Source organism: Ranitomeya imitator, chromosome 9 (genome assembly GCF_032444005.1).
Source record: "Ranitomeya imitator isolate aRanImi1 chromosome 9, aRanImi1.pri, whole genome shotgun sequence".
Taxonomy (NCBI): domain Eukaryota; kingdom Metazoa; phylum Chordata; class Amphibia; order Anura; family Dendrobatidae; genus Ranitomeya; species Ranitomeya imitator.
In genome coordinates, this window is record NC_091290.1 from 119,603,139 (window position 1) to 119,624,761 (window position 21,623).

The 21,623-nt window shown below is 43.1% G+C and overlaps 2 protein-coding genes across 2 annotated transcripts; both read left to right on the forward strand.

The window, feature by feature from the left end:
• Positions 1-49: 49 nt before the first annotated feature.
• On the forward strand, positions 50-9,227 carry PDCD2L (programmed cell death 2 like). The gene is made up of 8 exons (XM_069738734.1): positions 50-174; positions 408-517; positions 5,061-5,224; positions 6,289-6,358; positions 6,434-6,762; positions 6,921-7,028; positions 7,546-7,691; positions 7,770-9,227. The coding sequence occupies exons 2-8, from the start codon at positions 410-412 to the stop codon at positions 7,901-7,903; spliced, it is 1,059 nt and encodes a 352-aa protein (XP_069594835.1). The 5' UTR covers positions 50-174; positions 408-409; the 3' UTR covers positions 7,904-9,227.
• A 6,136-nt stretch (positions 9,228-15,363) lies between these two features.
• Positions 15,364-20,774, forward strand: FBXL8 (F-box and leucine rich repeat protein 8). Its single transcript, XM_069738738.1, has 3 exons — positions 15,364-15,476; positions 16,826-16,999; positions 18,244-20,774. Exons 2-3 carry the CDS (start codon positions 16,848-16,850, stop codon positions 19,241-19,243), a joined length of 1,152 nt encoding a protein of 383 aa, XP_069594839.1. The 5' UTR covers positions 15,364-15,476; positions 16,826-16,847; the 3' UTR covers positions 19,244-20,774.
• Positions 20,775-21,623: the final 849 nt, after the last annotated feature.

The window sequence follows — 21,623 nt, forward strand, 5'->3', positions numbered from 1 at the left end:
TGTAAAGTGGTCAGCTGATCCTAGCTTGTTAGTGATTGGCTGTTGTGTACGTAGGCATTAGCAGGTTAGGTTGTCGTATGTTTGTGTGACTTGCTACAGGCAGCACGTGTTATTATGGAGAGGCCTCGGGTAGTGGCCGCCGGGTGACGTTCCTGTGACGTCCTTGGGCTTCAGGTAACCGGAGGCAGGAGCTGGTAATACACGGAGGGTGTGATCTGGGAGTTGTAGTTCTCCAACAGCTGGAGTTGCTGCAAATTTCACTCAATCGTTGCTCTTAGTTCAGCTGCAGTGTGAAGCATAGACTTCCCTCCCCCATGCTTTACACTGCAGCTCTGCTTGTTTTAATTTTTTTTAATTTTCTTTCTTTTTTTGTTGTTGCAAAATTGACTGTATTTTCTTGTCTAAAGTGATGGCGCAGCCGTCCTCTCAAGAGCAACGTGTCCTGCTGGGGTTTAAAGATGCAGAACTGGAAGGCAAGGCTTCATCCTGGGATGTCAGCAAGATCGGCGGTCTGCCGGTAAGATTGGCCGGGGGGGTTTAGTCTGATCATAGAAGTAATGAGACGGATGAGCTCTGATCGCCGTCCGCACTGCTATAATGGGATCTGTTTGCTAGAGGAAATCTCCATCCCTTTCTGCAGACAAGAAAAACTGCTAGGACTCTGATGATAAAAACTGCTAGGACTCTGATGATAAAGACTGCTAGGACTCTGATGATAAAAACTGCTAGGACTCTGATGATAAAAACTGCTAGGACTCTGATGATAAAAACTGCTAGGACTCTGATGATAAAAACTGCTAGGACTCTGATGATAAAAACTGCTAGGACTCTGATGATAAAGACTGCTAGGACTCTGATGATAAAAACTGCTAGGACTCTGATGATAAAAACTGCTAGGACTCTGATGATAAAAACTGCTAGGACTCTGATGATAAAGACTGCTAGGACTCTGATGATAAAGACTGCTAGGACTCTGATGATAAAGACTGCTAGGACTCTGATGATAAAAACTGCTAGGACTCTGATGATAAAGACTGCTAGGACTCTGATGATAAAAACTGCTAGGACTCTGATGATAAAAACTGCTAGGACTCTGATGATAAAAACTGCTAGGACTCTGATGATAAAGACTGCTAGGACTCTGATGATAAAGACTGCTAGGACTCTGATGATAAAGACTGCTAGGACACTGGTGATAAAAACTGCTAGGACTCTGATGATAAAGACTGCTAGGACACTGGTGATAAAGACTGCTAGGACTCTGATGATAAAGACTGCTAGGACTCTGATGATAAAGACTGCTAGGACTCTGATGATAAAGACTGCTAGGACACTGGTGATAAAAACTGCTAGGACTCTGATGATAAAGACTGCTAGGACTCTGATGATAAAGACTGCTAGGACTCTGATGATAAAGACTGCTAGGACTCTGATGATAAAGACTGCTAGGACACTGGTGATAAAAACTGCTAGGACTCTGATGATAAAAACTGCTAGGACTCTGATGATAAAGACTGCTAGGACTCTGATGGTAAAAACTGCTAGGACTCTGATGGTAAAGACTGCTAGGACTCTGATGATAAAGACTGCTAGGACACTGGTGATAAAAACTGCTAGGACTCTGATGATAAAGACTGCTAGGACTCTGATGGTAAAAACTGCTAGGACACTGGTGATAAAGACTGCTAGGACTCTGATGATAAAGACTGCTAGGACTCTGATGATAAAGACTGCTAGGACTCTGATGATAAAGACTGCTAGGACACTGGTGATAAAAACTGCTAGGACTCTGATGATAAAAACTGCTAGGACTCTGATGATAAAGACTGCTAGGACTCTGATGGTAAAAACTGCTAGGACTCTGATGGTAAAGACTGCTAGGACTCTGATGATAAAGACTGCTAGGACACTGGTGATAAAAACTGCTAGGACTCTGATGATAAAGACTGCTAGGACTCTGATGGTAAAAACTGCTAGGACACTGGTGATAAAGACTGCTAGGACTCTGATGATAAAAACTGCTAGGACTCTGATGATAAAGACTGCTAGGACTCTGATGGTAAAAACTGCTAGGACTCTGATGGTAAAGACTGCTAGGACTCTGATGATAAAGACTGCTAGGACTCTGATGATAAAGACTGCTAGGACACTGGTGATAAAAACTGCTAGGACTCTGATGATAAAGACTGCTAGGACTCTGATGATAAAGACTGCTAGGACACTGGTGATAAAAACTGCTAGGACACTGGTGATAAAGACTGCTAGGACTCTGATGGTAAAAACTGCTAAGACTCTGATGGTAAAAACTGCTAGGACTCTGATGGTAAAAACTGCTAGGACTCTGATGGTAAAAACTGCTAGGACTCTGATGGTAAAAACTGCTAGGACTCTGATGATAAAGACTGCTAGGACACTGGTGATAAACACTGCTAGGACTCTGATGATAAAAACTGCTAGTACTCAGATGATAACAACTGCTAGGACTCTGAAGATAACTGCTAGGACTCTGATAAAAACTGCTAGGACTCTGATGATAAAGACTGCTAGGACTCTGATAAAAACTGCTAGGATGCTGATGATAACTGCTAGGACTCTGATGATGGAAAACTGATAGGACTCTGATGGAAAACTGATAGGACTCTGATGGAAAACTGCTAGGACTCTGATGGAAAACGGCTAGGACTCTTTTGATAAAGACTGCTAGGACTCTGATGATAAAGACTGCTAGGACTCTGGTGATAAACACTGCTAGGACTCTGATGGTAAAAACTGCTAGGACTCTGATGATAAAGACTGCTAGGACACTGGTGATAAACACTGCTAGGACTCTGATGATAAAAACTGCTAGTACTCAGATGATAACAACTGCTAGGACTCTGAAGATAACTGCTAGGACTCTGATAAAAACTGCTAGGACGCTGATGATCGAAAACTGATAGGACTCTGATGATAAAAACTGCTAGGACTCTGATTATAAAGACTGCTAGGACTCTGATGATAAAGACTGCTAGGACTCTGATAAAAACTGCTAGGATGCTGATGATAACTGCTAGGACTCTGATGATGGAAAACTCCTAGGACTCTGACGATGGAAAACTGCTAGGACTCTGATGATAAAAACTGCTAGGACTCTGATGATAAAGACTGCTAGGACTCTGATAAAAACTGCTAGGACGCTGATGATAACTGCTAGGACTCTGATGATGGAAAACTCCTAGAACTCTGATGATGGAAAACTGATAGGACTCTGATGGAAAACTGATAGGACTCTGATGGAAAACTGCTAGGACTCTGATGGAAAACGGCTAGGACTCTTTTGATAAAGACTGCTAGGACTCTGATGATAAAGACTGCTAGGACTCTGGTGATAAACACTGCTAGGACTCTGATGGTAGAAACTGCTAGGACTCTGGTGATAAAAAACTGCTAGGACTCTGGTGATAAAAAACTGCTAGGACTCTGATGATAAAAACTGCTAGGACTCTGATGATAAAAACTGCTAGGACTCTGGTGATAAAAACTGCTAGGACTTTGGTGATAACTGCTATGACTGGTGATAACTGCTAGGACTCTGATGATAAAGACTGCTAGGACTCTGATGATAAAGACTGCTAGGACTCTGATGATAAAAACTGCTAGGACTCTGATGGAAATCTGCCAGGACTCTGATGATAACTGCTAGGACTCTGATGATAACTGCTAGGACTCTGATGGAAAACTGCTAGGACTCTGATGATAAAGACTGCTAGGACTCTGATGATAAAAACTGCTAGGACTCTGATGGAAATCTGCCAGGACTCTGATGATAACTGCTAGGACTCTGATGATAACTGCTAGGACTCTGATGGAAAACTGCTAGGACTCTGATGATAAAAACTGCTAGGACTCTGGTAACTGCTAGGACTCTGATAACTGCTAGGACTGGTGATAACAACTGCTAGGACTCTGATGATAAAGACTGCTAGGACTCTGATGATAAAGACTGCTAGGACTCTGATAACTGCTAGGACTCTGATAACTGCTAGGACTCTGATAACTGCCAGGACTCTGATAAAAACTGCTAGGACTCTGATGATAAAAACTGCTAGGACTCTGGTGATAAAAACTGCTATGACTCTGATGATAACTGCTATGACTGGTGATAACTGCTAGGACTCTGATAAAAACTGCTAGGACTCTGGTGATAACTGCTAGGACTCTGATGATAAAAACTGCTAGGACTCTGATAACTGCTAGGACTCTGATAAAAACTGCTAGGACTCTGATGATAAAAACTGCTAGGACTCTGGTGATAAAAACTGCTATGACTCTGATGATAAAAACTGCTAGGACTCTGGTGATAAAAACTACTATGACTCTGATGATAACTGCTATGACTGGTGATAACTGCTAGGACTCTGATAACTGCTAGGACTCTGATAAAAACTGCTAGGACTCTGGTGATAAAAACTGCTAGGACTCTGTTGATAACTGCTATGACTGGTGATAAAAACTGCTAGGACTCTGATGATAAAAACTGCTAGGACTCTGGTGATAACTGCTAGGACTCTGATGATAGAAACTGCTAGGACTCTGGTGATAACTGCTAGGACTCTGATGATAAAAACTGCTAGGACTCTGATGATAAAAACTGCTAGGACTCTGGTGATAAAAACTGCTATGACTGGTGATAACTGCTAGGACTCTGGTGATAAAAACTGCTAGGACTCTGATGATAAAGACTGCTAGGACTCTGATAACTGCTAGGACTCTGATGATAGAAACTGCTAGGACTCTGATTATAAAGACTGCTAGGACTCTGATGATAAAGACCGCCTCTCTGATTGGTGTCCATGATGCTGTTTCCAAATTACCAATTAATGCTTTGATTTTACAGGAGAACGCCCGTGTCGCCCGTAATTCTGCATGTCCTACTGTAACGGTCCCATGGTTTTCCGACTTAAACCGCCTTCCTTCTGTTAAATGAAGTCTGTCTTTAATACGCAGCTCCGTCTGTCCTCGGCCTTCAAGGATCCTCCAGCTCAAGGGATTTAGTCACTGCCTGTTTTTATATTTCGCAGCACCCCGTGCCGCAGCTGAGGCTTGGTTTCCCTACATGTCCTCTGTGTTCATCAGTCCTCCGCCACATCGTCCAGGTGTACTGCCCCCTAGAGGGCTCACACTACCATCGTGTAATCCATGTGTTCGCGTGCAGTACAAAGTCATGTTGGGGGAAAGCTGAAAGGTAAATTGTCCGCGGCTGTGCCCGTTTACTGCACAATCCAATGCTGCCCAATGTAGATTAGGTATTTACCACAGATTAACATTTCCGGTCACACTCCGACTAGACGTTTCCAACCTGGCTTACTACACTTGTATTGAACGAGGCTGTGCACGTCTAGTTGGCATGTGACCACATACTTGTTACTTGTGGTTACGCACCCGTCTCCGGTGAATCCTTGCAGTGGGGGTGCTGTTAAGGTTCACAATATGCCATCATGGTCACTAAGGCCGGGCTACCTCTTTGAAGGTGTTTCCAGAATTATAACCTGTCCATTAGATGGGTGATCAATGACTAATCACATGGTGCCGCTCCATTTATGGGACTGACGGAGATGGCCGACCACTGAATTGATGAGAGCTTGAATGCAGTGGTACCGCCTAGCCTTGTTCATTCTTGAGAATGGCGCCCCCTGCTGGAGTGGCTTAGTATTGCGTGTCCGTGATTTAACGTATCAGTTTGCACTTCATTTAGAGTTTAAACCCTTGTTCACACGCTGGTAAACAATGCGTTTTGTTTTTCTTTTCTGCACACATTAGAGCAGATTGCTAAGTATTGCGTTTTTGCTGCATTTTTATCCTTTTTTTTTTTTTTCCTTGTATTTTTTGGTGCTGATTGAATTTGGCATTTTCTTAAAGGGATTTACTGGATTTAGAGTGACTGCAGACTTGTGTGGGTACCCTGGGAGCGGGCGGTCGTGTGACCACAATTATGTGATTGGTAGTATGCAAATCACATTCCGACTAGTCGTGTCGCTCAGTACACTTGCATTGAGTGACGCTGGACAAGTCTAGTCGGCATGTGACCGCTTGTATTCAAATCCCACGTCCGTCGCTTCAGGCACCAGAGCTCCTCTTAGAGTGCAGCGTGTGGGATGTGAGTATTCGCAAGTCTGCCGTCACATAGTGTCTGCAGAATTGTAGCTTAAGGCCAGACAACGCCTTTAATGCATAATAATAATTCAGAAATGCTGAGATTCTGCATTTTGTTCAGCAGTTGTAAAATTATAATTTTTGCCTTTATTACAGCTGGGTGGCATTACGATCGCAGTGCCCCGAGACCCATCACCCAGCGGTCACACATGCCGTCCCAAAGCAGGTATATCAGTAGGAATGTCACGCCACATATATACATGAAGACCTATTTGTTCAAGGTTTGTTGGTTTTTATACAGGAAGACAAGATGGCCGCTACAGACTGGTGTGAAGACGCTGATGATTGGGGGTTGGATGCTTCTGAACCAACAATCTCCCCCGATGCGTCTCGTGCCACCTGCTGCCCGGCGGCACCTGCGCCCACAGACTGGACGGCACAGCTCCAGGACCTCACCCTCACCGACACGTCAGACACCGTACAGTCTGGGGACGCCGTCTTCAGATCTTATTACATAGCGGTCGCAGAGGAGGAGGATTGTGCCTGGGACACGGATCTGGATCACGCACGCCGTCTCCTTAAGGATTACGAGAAGCGGGAGGAGGCTGTGGAAATGGCGGACCCTGAGAGGTGAGAAGAACTGGTGGGCGCCACAATCCAACCTTCTGTTATAGGGGTGGGGGTATAATGCAGAGCTGAGTGACTACCTGAGTGGGAGCTATATTGGTGGCCATATTGGTTGGCATGGTTACAGTACACCTGAGCCTTGTGGTAAATTCCTTTTTCAGAGGTGATGGAGAAGGCGAGAAATATGAGAAGTGCGACCTGCCGAGGCGAGATGTTGTGTTTCACAAGTTTTTGAAGAAGATCTCAAAGTGCCATCAGCAGATCCTTAGGTCGGTGAGAGAAAAGAGGACGTGTGTTTTTAATTTGACCTCATTTTGGATCCTTAAAAAAACCTAAATTAAAAATGTCGTCGTTTGGGTAATTCTGTCTATAACACGTGGATGTGTTGGGTTGTTGCGAGGGCGGGACGTGCTGCGCGGCTCAGCTCCTTCCGGCGTGTACTTACCGCTGCGAGAGTAGGAGCTGATCCGCAGCGTTCTGTGTCGGCCGCTACATGGCGAACAGAACGGCCCCGTACAGTGTTTTGTCACAGCGAAGGACAACTGCTTGGTGGGGACGCCGGAGTCGCACCTGTACCGATCGCATATTGATCTGAATGAGCTGAAAAGCAATAGGACTCCAACATGGCCGCCCTCAGGGAGGAGCTCAGTGTTCTGCCACAGGGCAGACTGTGCAGTGCGGATGGATGTGGGCTTTCATAGGAGACCAGTAATTTAACAGTTCACTTCCATAGGCCATATACATGAAGTTATATTGTATCACGCAGTTTATTGTGCTATTCTCCAGATACTCATGGAATGGAAGCCCTCTATATATAAGCCCCCCAGAGGCGGCATCACAGCCTCCTTCATGTCCGCGTTGTGGAGCACCAAGAGTCTTCGAGTTCCAGCTCATGCCCGCTCTGGTGACAATGCTGCAAGGATCTAATGCTGGTAAAACAATCGACTACTCTGACGCTTATGTCCGATATTAACAATCTATGGTGCATCTGATGCTTCTTTATCCTACAGATCTGGCCCTGGAGTTTGGGACAGTTCTCATTTTCACCTGTGAGAGGAGCTGTTGGGAGAATGGCGCGCAGACCCCCGTGCAGGAATACTGCATAGTACAGGAAGACCCCGACCAGAGATACTTCACTGAGTGAAACGGGACATTGTGCTTCTTTAATTCTTATTGCTGCTATTGAAGGAAATGTTTGGTGCATCTTCCACAGGGACGACGTAAAATATTAATGGTCAAAATCTTAGATTTTCAGTTTTAACCATATGACAGTCGTCATCACATGTACAAAGAATATCATTATCTTGGTGTTTTCTCCTTAAACCAAACCATCATGTGCGGTTAGTAAGCTGCAGGTTAGGGCCAATCCATAATGTGAGGATGATGCGTGGGTAATAGCGTGGACCCAAACAAGGGGCTATTCTGGATGGCAAGCAAACAGGCTGTAAGCTTAAGAGCCGCGCATGTAGACAAGATGTAAAGTACACCAGGAATTGCTGCAGAGTAACGTTAGGAAGTCCAAATACTAGTTTATGCCTACAGCGGATGAAGAGTCAAACAGCAGGTCAGGAAGTACATGCAGGTTGTAGAAGCCACAGGCGTTTGCAAAGCTGTTTTCAGTGTTATGTGCAGAGACTCTAAATAAGTCTATACTAATCTTTATTTTTATATAGCGCTAACATATTCCGCAGCGCTTTACAGGTTGCACACATTATCATAAGTCTATAGTTCTTACAGCAGACGAAGGGTTAATCGGCAAGTCTGAGGAGCATTTTGTAGAAAGTGCAGGAGTTTGCAGAGATGATTGTAGTGTACTGTAATCACCCATTACCAACCCCTAATTATATACAGACCACCTAAACATACTTCTACACTGCTGGCAGTGGACCCATCACCAGTTTGAGTAAGTTAATCCATTCTGGACATATCTCAAGTTTTCTGGGTGCTTCCCGTAAATGACCCTACCCAGAAGTCCTTATGATCGTGAGGGCACAGGACTAGTGATGAGCGCAAGTGCTCGTTACTCGAGTTTTCTTAGGGTACTCATGGTATACTCTGAGTATCGCGGTTGCGTGAGTGACATGTTCGAGTTTCCGAACCCCCTTGTTTTGTGGCTGTATTTAAATAGAAGGGTTATAGCTGAAAACGTCTACTTTCCCCAAAAACAAGCTTTCCTATAGCTCTGTGTTTTTTCGGACTATAAAGTGCAACTCAAATTTTAAGGGAGGAAAATAGAGAAAAAAAAAATTACTATTAAAATAGTGGTCCGAATTTAGCTTACTGGGATTTAGCCAAAATCTAAATCTGTGCATGCGCCCAAGCCCAGCGCTGGGATATCAATTTACACTGTCTTATAGTCTGAAAAATACTGTAAGTGTGTTATGGCTGTAGTCATACTGACTCGAAGAATAAAGCTGTCTGGTCACTTTTACGAAACAGCGAACAGCATAAAAGAAAGAAATCCTCAATTGCTGGTTTTTGTTCATTTTGTCTCCTAAACAGCGGAATAGAAAGTGATTAAAAAATGTGTGCCAATAAAAATGTCAAGTCGTGCAGCAAAAAACACAGTCAGCAGTAAACCAAAAAAAAACTATGGCTTTCAAAAAGTGATTATGCAAAAAAAACTGTATTTTGTAAAAAACAAACAAAAAAAATGCTTTTAGTGTGATGACAGCCAAACTTAAAAAATGGTATAAATGTGGTATCGCTGTAGTTGTACTGACCTGAAGAATAATATCTGTGTTATCCCTTATATCCAATTCTTCACCTGCTATTTTGATCTGATTCTTCTGTCTCCCAAAGATCGCAGTAGGCCTCAGTGCACATTTATCCTGCGCTCTACGCTGAGCGCTTACACCAGGGTTTCTGTGTAAATTTCTGAAATATGTGCTTCAGACAAATTTCAAGATGGATAATTCACTTTAATGAGGGAGATTGAGTCACTTTGAACTCCCATCTGGTCTGTGATACAGCGGTTTCCGTTCTTATACACACCTTATGTTAGGCATTCACAAAAGCGCGGTCAGCTAAAGTTTTGTCCACTTTTGAAAAGACGGACACCACTGAACAGAGACCAAAGTCCAGTGTAATTCTATTGCCTCATTACTGAATGGATATGCCATTCAGATGAACCCCCCCCGCCCCTCCCCCAATGTATTTCAGAGGTGTAGATGGAAACCCGCTGTAAGTGCTCAGCGTACAGCGCAGGATAAATGTGAACTGGCCCAAAATGTTCTGTACCCCAAAATGCTACAAATAGAATTTTAATATCGATACAGAAAAAAGCCCTCACTCAGGTCTGTCTGTGTTAACATAAATATAGGGGTTTCCACAATATTGGTAGCACACAGCCTCTGGAAAAGCGCCATGGCTCCATCACCAAAAAGAAATCCATCAAAACTGTGTTTCCAAATCCAACCCCCTCTCTGTCTGAGCCCCACAATGCCTAAACCGCATTTAGCATCCACATTTGGCATTTCTGTAGCGATGAGCCTGCTTAATTTACGAGGTGCGTGTTTCTAGGAGCCCAAACTGGGCATATTGTATGGGCACTACAATGACCGTTTACAATTTCACTCAGCAATACCCACTGCTGCTGATTTCGGGAAGACACCCATGGAGTCAAAATCGACACTACACCTATAGATAAATTCCTATAGGGGTGTAATTTCTAAAATGGGGTTACTTGAGGGGGGATTCTGCTCTTCTTGCACTTAGGAGCTCTGTCCAACGCTACTCACTACTCATGGGTAAGCCGTGAGACTAGCTAGTTAAGAGTCCCGAGGATAACTACCAAGAAAGTACATCATAGACAGAAGTGAGAAGAAGGAGTAGTCAGAAAACAGTCCAAGGTCGATATTCCAAGAAGTTGGGCAGCACGGTGGCTCAGCGGTTAGGGTTCTTGGTGGCTTCAAATCCCACCAAGGACAACATCTGCAAGGAGTTTGTATGTTCTCCCCGTGTTTGTGTGGGTTTCCTCCGGGTACTCCGGTTTCCTCCCACACTCCAAAAATATTTCCTGGGCAATTTTTATTGTTTATTAAAGAAAGCACTATCGTTTTTTTCAATTAAAATTGCTCAAAAAGACACCCAGACATCTTTTGAGCTTTCCCATTGACTTCTAATATAAAGTATACAGAGTGGAAAATGCCTGAAGAATGGTCAGCTCATTTCTTTAAACCACTGGGCGTATTTGGAAACCAGAAAAGACTGAATATGAACAGCATGCCGTTTTTAAGTAGAAATGCTTATGTTGGCTTTTTTTTTTTTTTCGCATTTAGCTAGTGCTTTTTCAGGTGGTTTTCACAGCCTAGTCCCCCTGAAAAAGACATCAAGTGCGAAGGGTGAAGTCCCTCCCTGGAGAGCTTTGCTGCGACTGAAAATCGGTTCCATTAATTTGAATGGGGTTATTTATGATGAATGGGGGAGAAACAGAAATTTCTGCAAAATCCACAGCAGATTTAACACCTGTGATGTTCCAGGTGAGGTGCAATGGTAACTGCATACAGATTTATGGTGGGTTGTTGCGATGTTGTGGTTTCTCCAGGTGAAACTCAATTGTTTTACACGTTCTGCCTGCAACGACATCGAAAACTGATAGAACCAGATGCAGTTTTTTAACTCTTTCAACCGCACATAAACCATAGCATCTATAGCTACCGTAACCGTAAATTAACCGTATCTCATGTTGTCTTATACCTCCCCTTCGTACACAATACTCGCCAATCTCACCCTTGCCCCCATACACGGGAACGATCGCCCTTGTGCTCCCCATGTCACAACGCTTCTGTTCTTGGCTTGTATCCATAGAAAACAAAAAGATCGGCCATCAGAAATCTAACATGTTGGATCCTTTTCACCCCCCCCCCCAACAAAATCCGTAATGGGAGAGCGTTGCGAGGCCCCAATATTCTAGACTTTTGGCCGATACCAGTAGGTTTGGTCCAGTCTGTATGGAGGCCTTGATAGCCCTTTTAGACCTGCCAACTGCGGTCGTTTACTGTACGATCGTTCGTTCTAACGTTCTGTGCACATGTGATGTAGAAATCAGCCGCTCTTCGCCTGTCTACATGACTCGTTTTGCTCCTGTTTAGACACCAGGAGTGGGAAAACAATCGGTTGCCCATGTAAATGGACCTTAATGCTGCCTTAAATTTCTGACACCCTCATATCAAGCCAACGTGAAAGACAATGTTTGCTCTTGATGCTGTGAATCCTGGTAGCATAAATCAGATCACACCGTCACAATGGAATATGGCCAAACGGAAGGTCGTAGGCAGGGTAGCTTCACTTCTGAAGGAAGAAGATATTCAGATACTACTGAATCAGAACAAACGGTCAACTATGCTACACCCCTGTGTGACTGCAATAAAGGGCAAGCACAACTGAACTGCTAGGAACATAGTGTAATGTATAAATATGACGCATAATGCTCCCAGTTTTGTATCTTCTGTTTTCAGCAGCGCACCGCTCCCCTGCCTTCCTGTTTGTTGAGGGGTGTTGCTCTCCTTATAATTGACAGTTCAGACCCACGACAATGTTGTACCACTGGCCTGAAAGGTGCTCTCTCTAATACAGAGAGGCCATTGTGTTGTAAGTCAATATATATAAAGCTGAGTGTGTGTATGTATCAAGCCACGCCCACTCCACATAACCCCACCCACTCCGCACTGCCACACTCCACACACCCCATATTGTTGGCGCACGCAGTCGGAGACACTTTCACTTCGAAAGCCACCCTGCAAAACTCACCGTCTGTGACGTCCCAGCCGCTGCGAGCTGCAATCAGGACCGCCGCCTTCAGAGTATCAGTGCGTGGCAGGAACTGCCCACATCTAGCTCCTTTGTGTCTAGAATGGAGTTGCTCCTGTGAGGCATGACGTCAAGGGAAAGTGAGGAGCCTCATGGATTACACCGCTGTGCTCATTACAGGAAGTTGCTGTGCACGTGAGAGGGGAACAGAAGTGAGGTGAAAATGAGAGGAGTGAGGTGAAAAAGGAATGGGGAAAATAGTGGAGTGAGGTAAAAATGAGAGGAGTGAGGGGAAAATAGTGGAGTGAGGTGAAAATGAGAGGAGTGAGGTGAAAATGAGGTGTGAGTGAAAAATGAGTGAGGTGAAAATAAGAGGAGTGAGGTGAAAATAGTGGAGTGAGGTGAAAATGAGAGGAGTGAGGTGAAAAAGGAGTGGGGAAAATAGTGGAGTGAGGTGAAAATGAAGAGGTGTGAGTGGAAAATGAGTGATGAAAATAGAGTGAGGTGAAAATGAGGAGTGAGGGGAAAATAGTGGAGTGAGGTCAAAATGAAGAGGTGTGAAAATGAGAGGAGTGAGGTGAAAATGAAGAGGTGTGAGTGGAAAATGAGAGGAAAATAGTGGAGTGAGGTGAAATTAAAGAGGAGTGAGGGGAAAACTGGAGTGGGGAAAATATGAGGTATGAATGGAAAATGAGAGGAGTTAGGTGAAGATAGAGGAGTGATTGGAAAATGACAGGTGTGAGGGGGAAATGAGAGGAGTGAGGGGAAAAATGACGTGTAGGGGAAAATGAGACGTGATGGGGAAATGAGAGGTGTGAGGCGAAAATGAGGTATGAGTGGAAAATGAGTGAGTTGAAAATAGTAGAGTGAGGTGAAAATAAGAGGAGTGGGGAAAATAGTGGAGTGAGGTGAAAATGAGAGGAGTGAGGTGAAAAAGGAGTGGGGAAAATAGTTGAGTGAGGGGGAAATGGAGTGAGGTCAAAATGAAGAGGTGTGAAAATGAGAGGAGTGAGGTGAAAATGAAGAGGTGTGAGTGGAAAATGAGTGAGGAAAATAGTGAGGTGAAAATAAAGAGGTGTGAGTGGAAAATAGTGGAGTGAGGGGAAAATATGAGTTATGAATGGTAAATGAGAGGAGTTAGGTGAAAATAGAGGAGTGATTGGAAAATGACAGGTGTGGGGAAAAATGAGGTGTAGGGGAAAATGAGATGTGAGGGAAAATGAGAGGTGTGAGGCGAAAATGAGGTATGAGTGGAAAATGAGAGGAGTGAGGGGAAAATAGTGGAGTGAGGTGAAAATGAGAGGAGTGAGGTGAAAATGAAGAGGTGTGAGTGGAAAATGAGTGAGGTGAAAATAGTAAAGTGAGGTGAAAATAGTGGAGTGAGGTGAAAATGAGAGGAGTGAGGTGAAAAAGGAGTGGGGAAAATAGTTGAGTGAGGTGAAAATGAGAGGAGTGAGGGAAATAGTGGAGTGAGGTCAAAATGAAGAGGTGTGGTGAAAATGAGGGGAGTGAGGTGAAAATGAAGAGGTGTGAGTGGAAAATGAGTGAGGAAAATAGTGGGGTGAGGTGAAAATAAAGAGGTGTGAGTGGAAAATAGTGGAGTGAGGGGAAAATATGAGTTATGAATGGAAAATGAGAGGAGTTAGGTGAAAATAGAGGAGTGATTGGAAAATGACAGGTGTGAGGGGGAAATGAGAGGAGTGGGGAAAAATGAGGTGTAGGGGAAAATGAGATGTGTGAGGCGAAAATGAGGTATGAGTGGAAAATGAGAGGAGTGAGGGGAAAATAGTGGAGTGAGGTGAAAATGAAGAGGTGTGAGTGGAAAATGAGTGAGGGAAATAGTGGAGTGAGGTGAAAATGAGATGTGAGTGGAAAATAGTGGAGTGAGGGGAAAATATGAGGTATGAATGGAAAATGAGAGGAGTTAGGTGAAAATAGAGGAGTGATTGGAAAATGACAGGTGTGAGGGGGAAATGAGAGGAGTGGGGAAAAATGAGGTGTAGGGGAAAATGAGACATGTGAGGGCGAAAATGAGGTATGAGTGGAAAATCAGAGGAGTTAGGTGAAAATAGTGGAGTGATTGGAAAATAAGAGGAGTGAGGAGAAAAATGAGATGGAGAAAATGAGAGGAGTGAGGGGAAAATGAGATGTGAGGGGGAAAATGAGAGAAGTGAGGTGCTGCTGCAGTATAAGGCTATGTTCACACATTGCAGATTTTCCTGCGTTTTTTTCTGCACTAAATCCGCAGCTCTTGGCAGAAAACGCAGGTGCATTTTTGGTGCGGTTTTCAGTGCGGTTTGACCCTCACAATGGAGGTCTATGGGTGCAGTTCCGCAGAAAGAAGTGACATGCTGCGGAATGTAAACCGCGGCGTTTCTGCAGCATATGCACAGCGGTTTGCGGTTTCCATAGGTTTACATGTAAATGTAAATGCTGTGGAAACTGCAGCGGACCCGCAGCGGTAAAAACCGCAAGGTGTGAACATAGCCTGAGGCTGTGTAGGGAAGTGAGGCGCTGCAGGTGGAGGCTGTGTATAAGGCCATATTCACATGTTCAGTTTATCAAAAGGCTCTTGAATGAGTTGAAAATAAAATCCTATCAATACTTGGGTAATCATTTAGTTAATTTGTGTTGCAAATCTGTAGTGTTGAGTACATGATGTGAAATGTTTTTATGTGCAATTTAATCATTATAATTTGTTATAAATAACCACAGTTAGTTACTATGCCCGGGCAACGCAATTTTTCACCCCTGCCTACAACTTTTGCACAGCAGTGTATATTCCATGCAGCAAGCCATGGCAGCCATGTTCACTGGTATCTTGCTCTGACACTCTTTCTTTCTGCTCGCTCTCGCGCTCATTCTCATTACTGGTTTCCTGTGTCATCTGACGGGAATTCCCCAATGGCGGCTGATGGGAGGGATTCAGATCAGGTTTCAGGAAGCTTTTTCCGAATTGCACGGTGGTGAGTATCTCAAGGGTCTGTACCAATGGCTACAATGCAAGAAAAATGCCACTGGTCTCATAGAATAGAGTGCAGGGCCGATTACTACTAGTGATAAGCGAGCGCGCTGGGATAAGGTGTTATCTGAGCATGCTCGGGTGCTAACCGAGTGACTTCAGCGTGCTTGAAAAATATGTTCGATTCCCTGTAGCTGTTGGACAGCAGCAACACGTGCAGGGATTGTCTAAAAAACTTTTTACTGCTTCAGGGTCTCAGATAAGCAAAAAACAAATTACAACCAGAGCTATTATTCACCCTCTCTGGGTCTCATGCTGCCCTTTTGCTGTTACTCCGGTGATTGTATGCAGCACGCAGTGGTGACAACGCTGCTGACAATCCCTGAGCTCAGCAACCCTTCCAATGTAAACGGTACGAGATGCTGAGCTCAGTGATTGGCTGCAGCGCTGTCGTCGATACACAGTAACTTGAGATACAGTGCAGGAGGGTGAATAACGACTTGCTTTTTTTTTTTTCTTTTAAAGGGGACCCCTTTAGTTCATCAGGGACCCTTTTTTAACCCTTTAAATGTTTTGTCGTTCTCATTAAGTTTCATAGGGATGTCTATTTATATTATGAACCCGACAGCCGATCCATGCTTCCAGAACCACGGGCGGCAAGAATCAGACGTGGCTCTGTCATTTATAGTTTGAAAAGTTGGCCAGAGACCATACATCATGGATGACTAGTCCAGGATCAGCCCCCTACCCCGCTATTTGTGAGTGACAGGTCTCTTCTTCCATGTGTATATAGGGAGAGATCTGTCAAACGAGCGGAGTGGGGCTTGCTTGCATTTTTGACTAGTTCTTCTTTTCTGCTGGCTGCAGAATGAGTTAACTGAGAATCTATCAGTGAGCAATTGTATCTCTTATTTGTCTTTGTCCAAAAGACCACAAAGTTGAATGTGCAGGGAAACAAAGAGCCTATAAAAGCCAAACAGTGCAAAATTGTTAATGAAACCAAATTGCAAAAAAAATAATTTTTAGCCCCCAAAAATTATCATTTAAGTAAAAACAAATTGTCAACCCTTTTTACCTTTGTATGAAGTGAAGCACCAATTTATCTATGTGGACTCCAGCCGGGCATGTCCCTATAGGTTGTCATACACCTACTCACGATGAACCCGTCCTCGGTTGTGCAATGCCAGTCATGTGGCGCCACTCCTTAGAAGACCGTCTCATTTTACACCTGTCGTTCATGAGCGAGAGCTGTAAAGAGCTAAAAACCATTGCAACCAATGCTAGACGACTGAGGAAGGGCTATAAACCCTGTACGAGGAGCACTTCTTACCCGAATTTTGCTTTTATACCGAGGTTCACCTGAAACTGAGACGCAATGGAGCAACAATGGGACTACATGCCGCAGGAGATTCTGGCCCAAATATTTTACTACTTACCCCTTACAGATCGAAGGGCTGTGTCACGGGTGTGCCAGTCCTGGTCGATGGCAGTGGCATCCAGCTCGGTCTGGCACTACACAGAAATCAGGTAGGCACTTGAGTACACTTGGTTATGTTTGGGTCACATATTTTCTTTAGCCTCACTTTGTATTCAGTTTTTATTTTCATTTGCTAGAGTATAAAGAAAAAAATAATTGGTAAAAATGTGAGAAGTGCAGTGCCTTGAAAAAGTTTTCATACCCTGTGAACGTTTATGCATTTTTTTTCATGTTACACCCACACAAGTAAATGGATTTTAGGGAATATACCAATACTAAGTAACACGTATTTGTGAAGTGTAAAATAAATGATATATATTTTTTAGTAATTATTTTGAAATTAAAAATTGAAAATTGTGATGTGCATTTGCATTCAACCTGCTGTAGTCTGAGACAGCTAAATAAAATTCTGAGTGACCAGTTGCCTCCAGAAGTCACGTAGTTAGTAAATTATACATTCTCAGGAAAACTACAGCTGTTCTGGGAAGCCCTCAGAGGTTTGGTTGAGAACTTTGGGGATCAAACAGCATCATAAAAACAAAGGAGCACACCAGACAGGTCAAGGATAAAGTTGTGGAGAAGAGTAAAACAGGGTTAGGTTCTATAAAAAGCCCAAGCACTGAAAATCATCCAAAAATGAAATGACTGCCAACCTACCAAGACATAGCCATACACCTAAATTGACATCCCAACCAAGGAGAGCACTAATTAGAGACAAACTGCAGCAGTGGCCAGTCTCCAAGCAAGGAGCACCACTGTACAAGCTTTTTTATTTTTTTTAAATCTGGCCTTCTTCAGTGCCCCCCTTAATCTGCGGAGGTATATCTGCCTCCGCTTGTAGGATCACAGAGCGCCCACTTTGGGACAACGGCACAACCATGTAGCTGGTTAGAACTGTCAGTCAATCAGGAGTGCACTGCCCCCCAGGATGCAGCAAACCAAGAGGCTGAGGAGCCATGTGCTCCTGATTGAGAACGTGAGACTACCATTTTACAACACGTCGTACATTTTTAAAAGTACCAGTATAAGGCAGAAGGACTTTTTTGATCCTCTCAGACCACATAGCCTGTGTGTGACTTCAATGTCTGACCCCCTATAATTTTACTCCTGTGTTTTTGTTTCTGAGTCTATTGAAAGAACCTAAATAGGTAGGGGCTAATTAGTGTAATCTGTATTTTGTTTTAAAGTCATTGTAATCATTGGTGTACTTAGAGGTCTCGAAACATCATCCATGAAAAAGAGGTGGAATTTACATTAATTCTTCCTAACTACATATGTTTCCATTTTTTTCAAGTTGGGTATCGGATGAAGAACTTCAATCCATCGATGGTCTACAGGATTTTGTTGGGCAGATAAGAAATTTGAAAATTGTATTTGACCAAGCCAAAGAAGGAACACGAAAAAATGTGATCCAATTCCTAATCTGTTTGGCCAAACAGAGCAGAAAGCTGGAGAGTTTGAACATTACATGTTGTGGGGAGAACCCATTTTTCTACTCTGGGCTGGAGATTTTGGACAGTATCATGGAGCTGTGTCGGAAAGAAAGTCAAATAGACCTCCACCACGTTGACTTAAGGAAACTGCCCTTTACCCTCAGTGATGGCTTCACACGACTCATCGCCACTGGGAGTCCAAATCTTCGTAGTCTGTACATCAATAATAGAACGTTAGTTTGCAAAGTAACTCCTGACACGCTGATGCAAGTTTTACAAGTGTGTCCCAAGCTGACCTCTCTAGGGGTCTTCTACTCAAGTCTTTCTAAAGATATATTTCGAGAACTGATGAAGCCAGAAAGACCACCCTTTCGACAACTTGATATTTTGTGTAAACATCTAGACAAGTACACCGTTGCTATTTCTAATGAGGTTTGGGGAGAGCTATGTCAACGTCACTCTTCTTTCTCTGTGGATCTAGAATTTGACCATACAGTTCCAGCCTGGAAAATTCCAAGAATCCTAATGCCAAATATGCCCATGGCCAACTTACAACTTAACACTTACAACGAAATGACGAATCAACTGAGATTTGTCAGTACTCACTATACTCGAACTTTGAGGAAACTTGTCATCCAGACGACACCTTCAAGTGCTCTTAACGCAAATCTTATTGGCGTGGCTGAGAAATGTTCTGAGTTGGAGGAAATTCATTGCTACTGTGTGGTGGGTCCAGATGTTATTCAAGCTTTCCTCAAGAACTGTCCACTCCTGAAGAAATATACCCTTAAAATTGTTAAAGAGAATAATCCTTGGAAGGCAACCTATCACCAACCGGCTTCAAATACATCCAAGGACTAGAGGAAAACTGATTTCGATCAGCACAACATTCTGACACAAAACATTTTTGGGCCTTCTAAATAATCTCACTGACAAAAGCCTATCTATGTAGGATGAAAGGATTCCAAAAGCACACACCACTGTACCTACCCTGTACTCCGATGTAGATCACAATCCTAGACTCTCTAGACTTGACCTGTGGCAGGAGCTCCTGGGTTGGGGATGGGCTAATGTTTTAATTGTAGATGTCTCATTGTGACAGAACATCTACATATATTTTTCTTTAGAAATAATTAGTTGGGGAGACAAGTTCCTTCCAGATCATGGTCTTCTACAACCATGTTCATCCATTCATGAATAATCAGAAAAGAGATGTGTCCTCTGTTAAAGGTTGACCGGTGAAAACAGCCACCACTCCAATAACTTTATGTGGGTCTGAGGCCCACAGTTGTGAGTGTGTGGGCTGCCATGCTATTGTCCCATTTTGCCAATCGATGCAGGTACCTCCACCGATCAAGAAGTTACCACCTATCCATTGTTTAGGTGATAACTTTTCCCTGAACATCACCTATTAGAATTTCACACCCCAGACTATTTCTATGGACATGTAACTCTTTCAAAGCATAGAACAGCAATACCTTTACATGGTCAGTCTGTTCCTCAGTTACTGGGAAATCGGCAATTAAATATGTAAATATGGCCGAAGGACTACTTGTATATCTGAAGCATCCGTCACTCCAGCTCTATTCCCCGCCCAGTGCCGCCTCCTCCAGCTTGACCAATGTCTCATTTGTTGCTGTCTCACAGCATAGAGGCTGTCAGCCAAGCAGGAAGAGGCGGCGCTGATCAGAGAATAGAGCTGGAGTGACAAAGTCTTCAAAACTACAAATAGTTCTTTGAATTGGCTTGAAAATGAAGCTCTAGATCTAGCTAGGTTGAAAATGGAGCTGGAGTGACAAAGCTTCATTTGCATATCAATTCAAATGCTGATTTTTTTGTAATAAAGGAACACAGTCAGCCATTTTGCCTTCTTCTGAGTGCCATTAAGGGTTTAAAAGAAAAATTATTATACTGACCGATTTTTAGCCCTCCCCATACTTGTGTCCCACCATTGCCCGGGATTTCCTTTTCCTTATGAATCTTCTGCCGAGTACTATCACCGACTCACGTCATTGACATTAACTCCTACACCCCCAGGCGACTTTCTATTTCATTTTTATTTTTTCTCCCCATTTTTATTTCTTTTTTATTTTTCCATCAATATAGCTGTATCAGGGCATGTTTTTTGAAGGACCAGTTGTACTTTTGAATGACACCATTGATTTGACCACATACTGTAGTGGAAAACGGGAGCAAAAGTCGAAGGGTGGTGACATTGCAAAAAAAAAAAAAATGCAATTCCACAATTGTTTTTTTTTTTTTTTCATTTACCATGTTCACTATATTGTAAAACTAACCTGGAAATGATTCCCCAGTTCAGTACGAGTATGCAGATATCAAACATGTATGGTTTCTTTTTTATTTAAGTAGTGATAAAAAATTATGAACTTTGTATGAATTTTCTTTTTGTGTTTGTTGCCAGTTTCCGAGACTTGTAGCATTTTCATTTTTTAGGATATGGGACTGTGTGAGGTCTTATTTTTTGAGTTGACATTTTTATTGATAACATTTTGTGGTAGATATGATGGTCCGAACACCTTTTATTGCATTTTAATGCAATGTTGTGACTACCCAAAAAACGTAATTCTGGCTTGTACATTTTTTTTTCTCGTTCCATCTTATCACTTTACTTTATATGTTCATAGATTGGACATTTCTAAACACAGTGATACCAAATATGTGTATTTTTATATATTTTTTTAAGTTTTATTTTTAATGGGGCAAACTTTTTTTTTTTTACTTTTCACAGTTTAACCCCTTCATGACCGGGGGATTTTTCGTTTTTCCGTGTTCGTTTTTCGCTCCCCTCCTTCCCAGAGCCATAACTTTTTTATTTTTCCGTCAATTTGGCCATGTGAGGGCTTATTTTTTGTGGGACGAGTTGTACTTTTGAACGACATCATTGGTTTTAGCATGTCGTGTACTAGAAAACGGGAAAAAAATTCCAAGTGCGGTGAAATTGCAAAAAAAGTGCAATCCCACATTGGTTTTTTGTTTGGCTTTTTTGCTAGGTTCACTAAATGCTAAAAATGACCTGCCATTATGATTCTCCAAGTGGTGAAAAAAAATTCCAAACTTTGCTAAAAAAAAAAAAAAAAAAAAATTGCGCCATTTTCCGATACTCGTAGCGTCTCCATTTTTCATGATCTGGGGTCGGTTGAGGGCTTATTTTTTGCGTGCCGAGATGACGTTTTTAATGATAGCATTTTGGTGCAGATACGTTCTTTTGATCGCCCGTTAT

What these genes read in the sequence shown, in the direction of transcription:
- PDCD2L (XM_069738734.1), top strand. Translation starts at nt 410, where the DNA reads ATGGCGCAGCCGTCCTCTCAAGAGCAACGTGTCCTGCTGGGGTTTAAA. An exon ending in GCAAGATCGGCGGTCTGCCG is followed by an intron (nt 518 to 5,060) that starts GTAAGATTGGCC and finishes TATATTTCGCAG; the next exon opens with CACCCCGTGCCGCAGCTGAG. An exon ending in GCTGCAAGGATCTAATGCTG is followed by an intron (nt 7,692 to 7,769) that starts GTAAAACAATCG and finishes TTTATCCTACAG; the next exon opens with ATCTGGCCCTGGAGTTTGGG.
- FBXL8 (XM_069738738.1), top strand. Translation starts at nt 16,848, where the DNA reads ATGGAGCAACAATGGGACTACATGCCGCAGGAGATTCTGGCCCAAATA. An exon ending in TGGCACTACACAGAAATCAG is followed by an intron (nt 17,000 to 18,243) that starts GTAGGCACTTGA and finishes ATTTTTTTCAAG; the next exon opens with TTGGGTATCGGATGAAGAAC.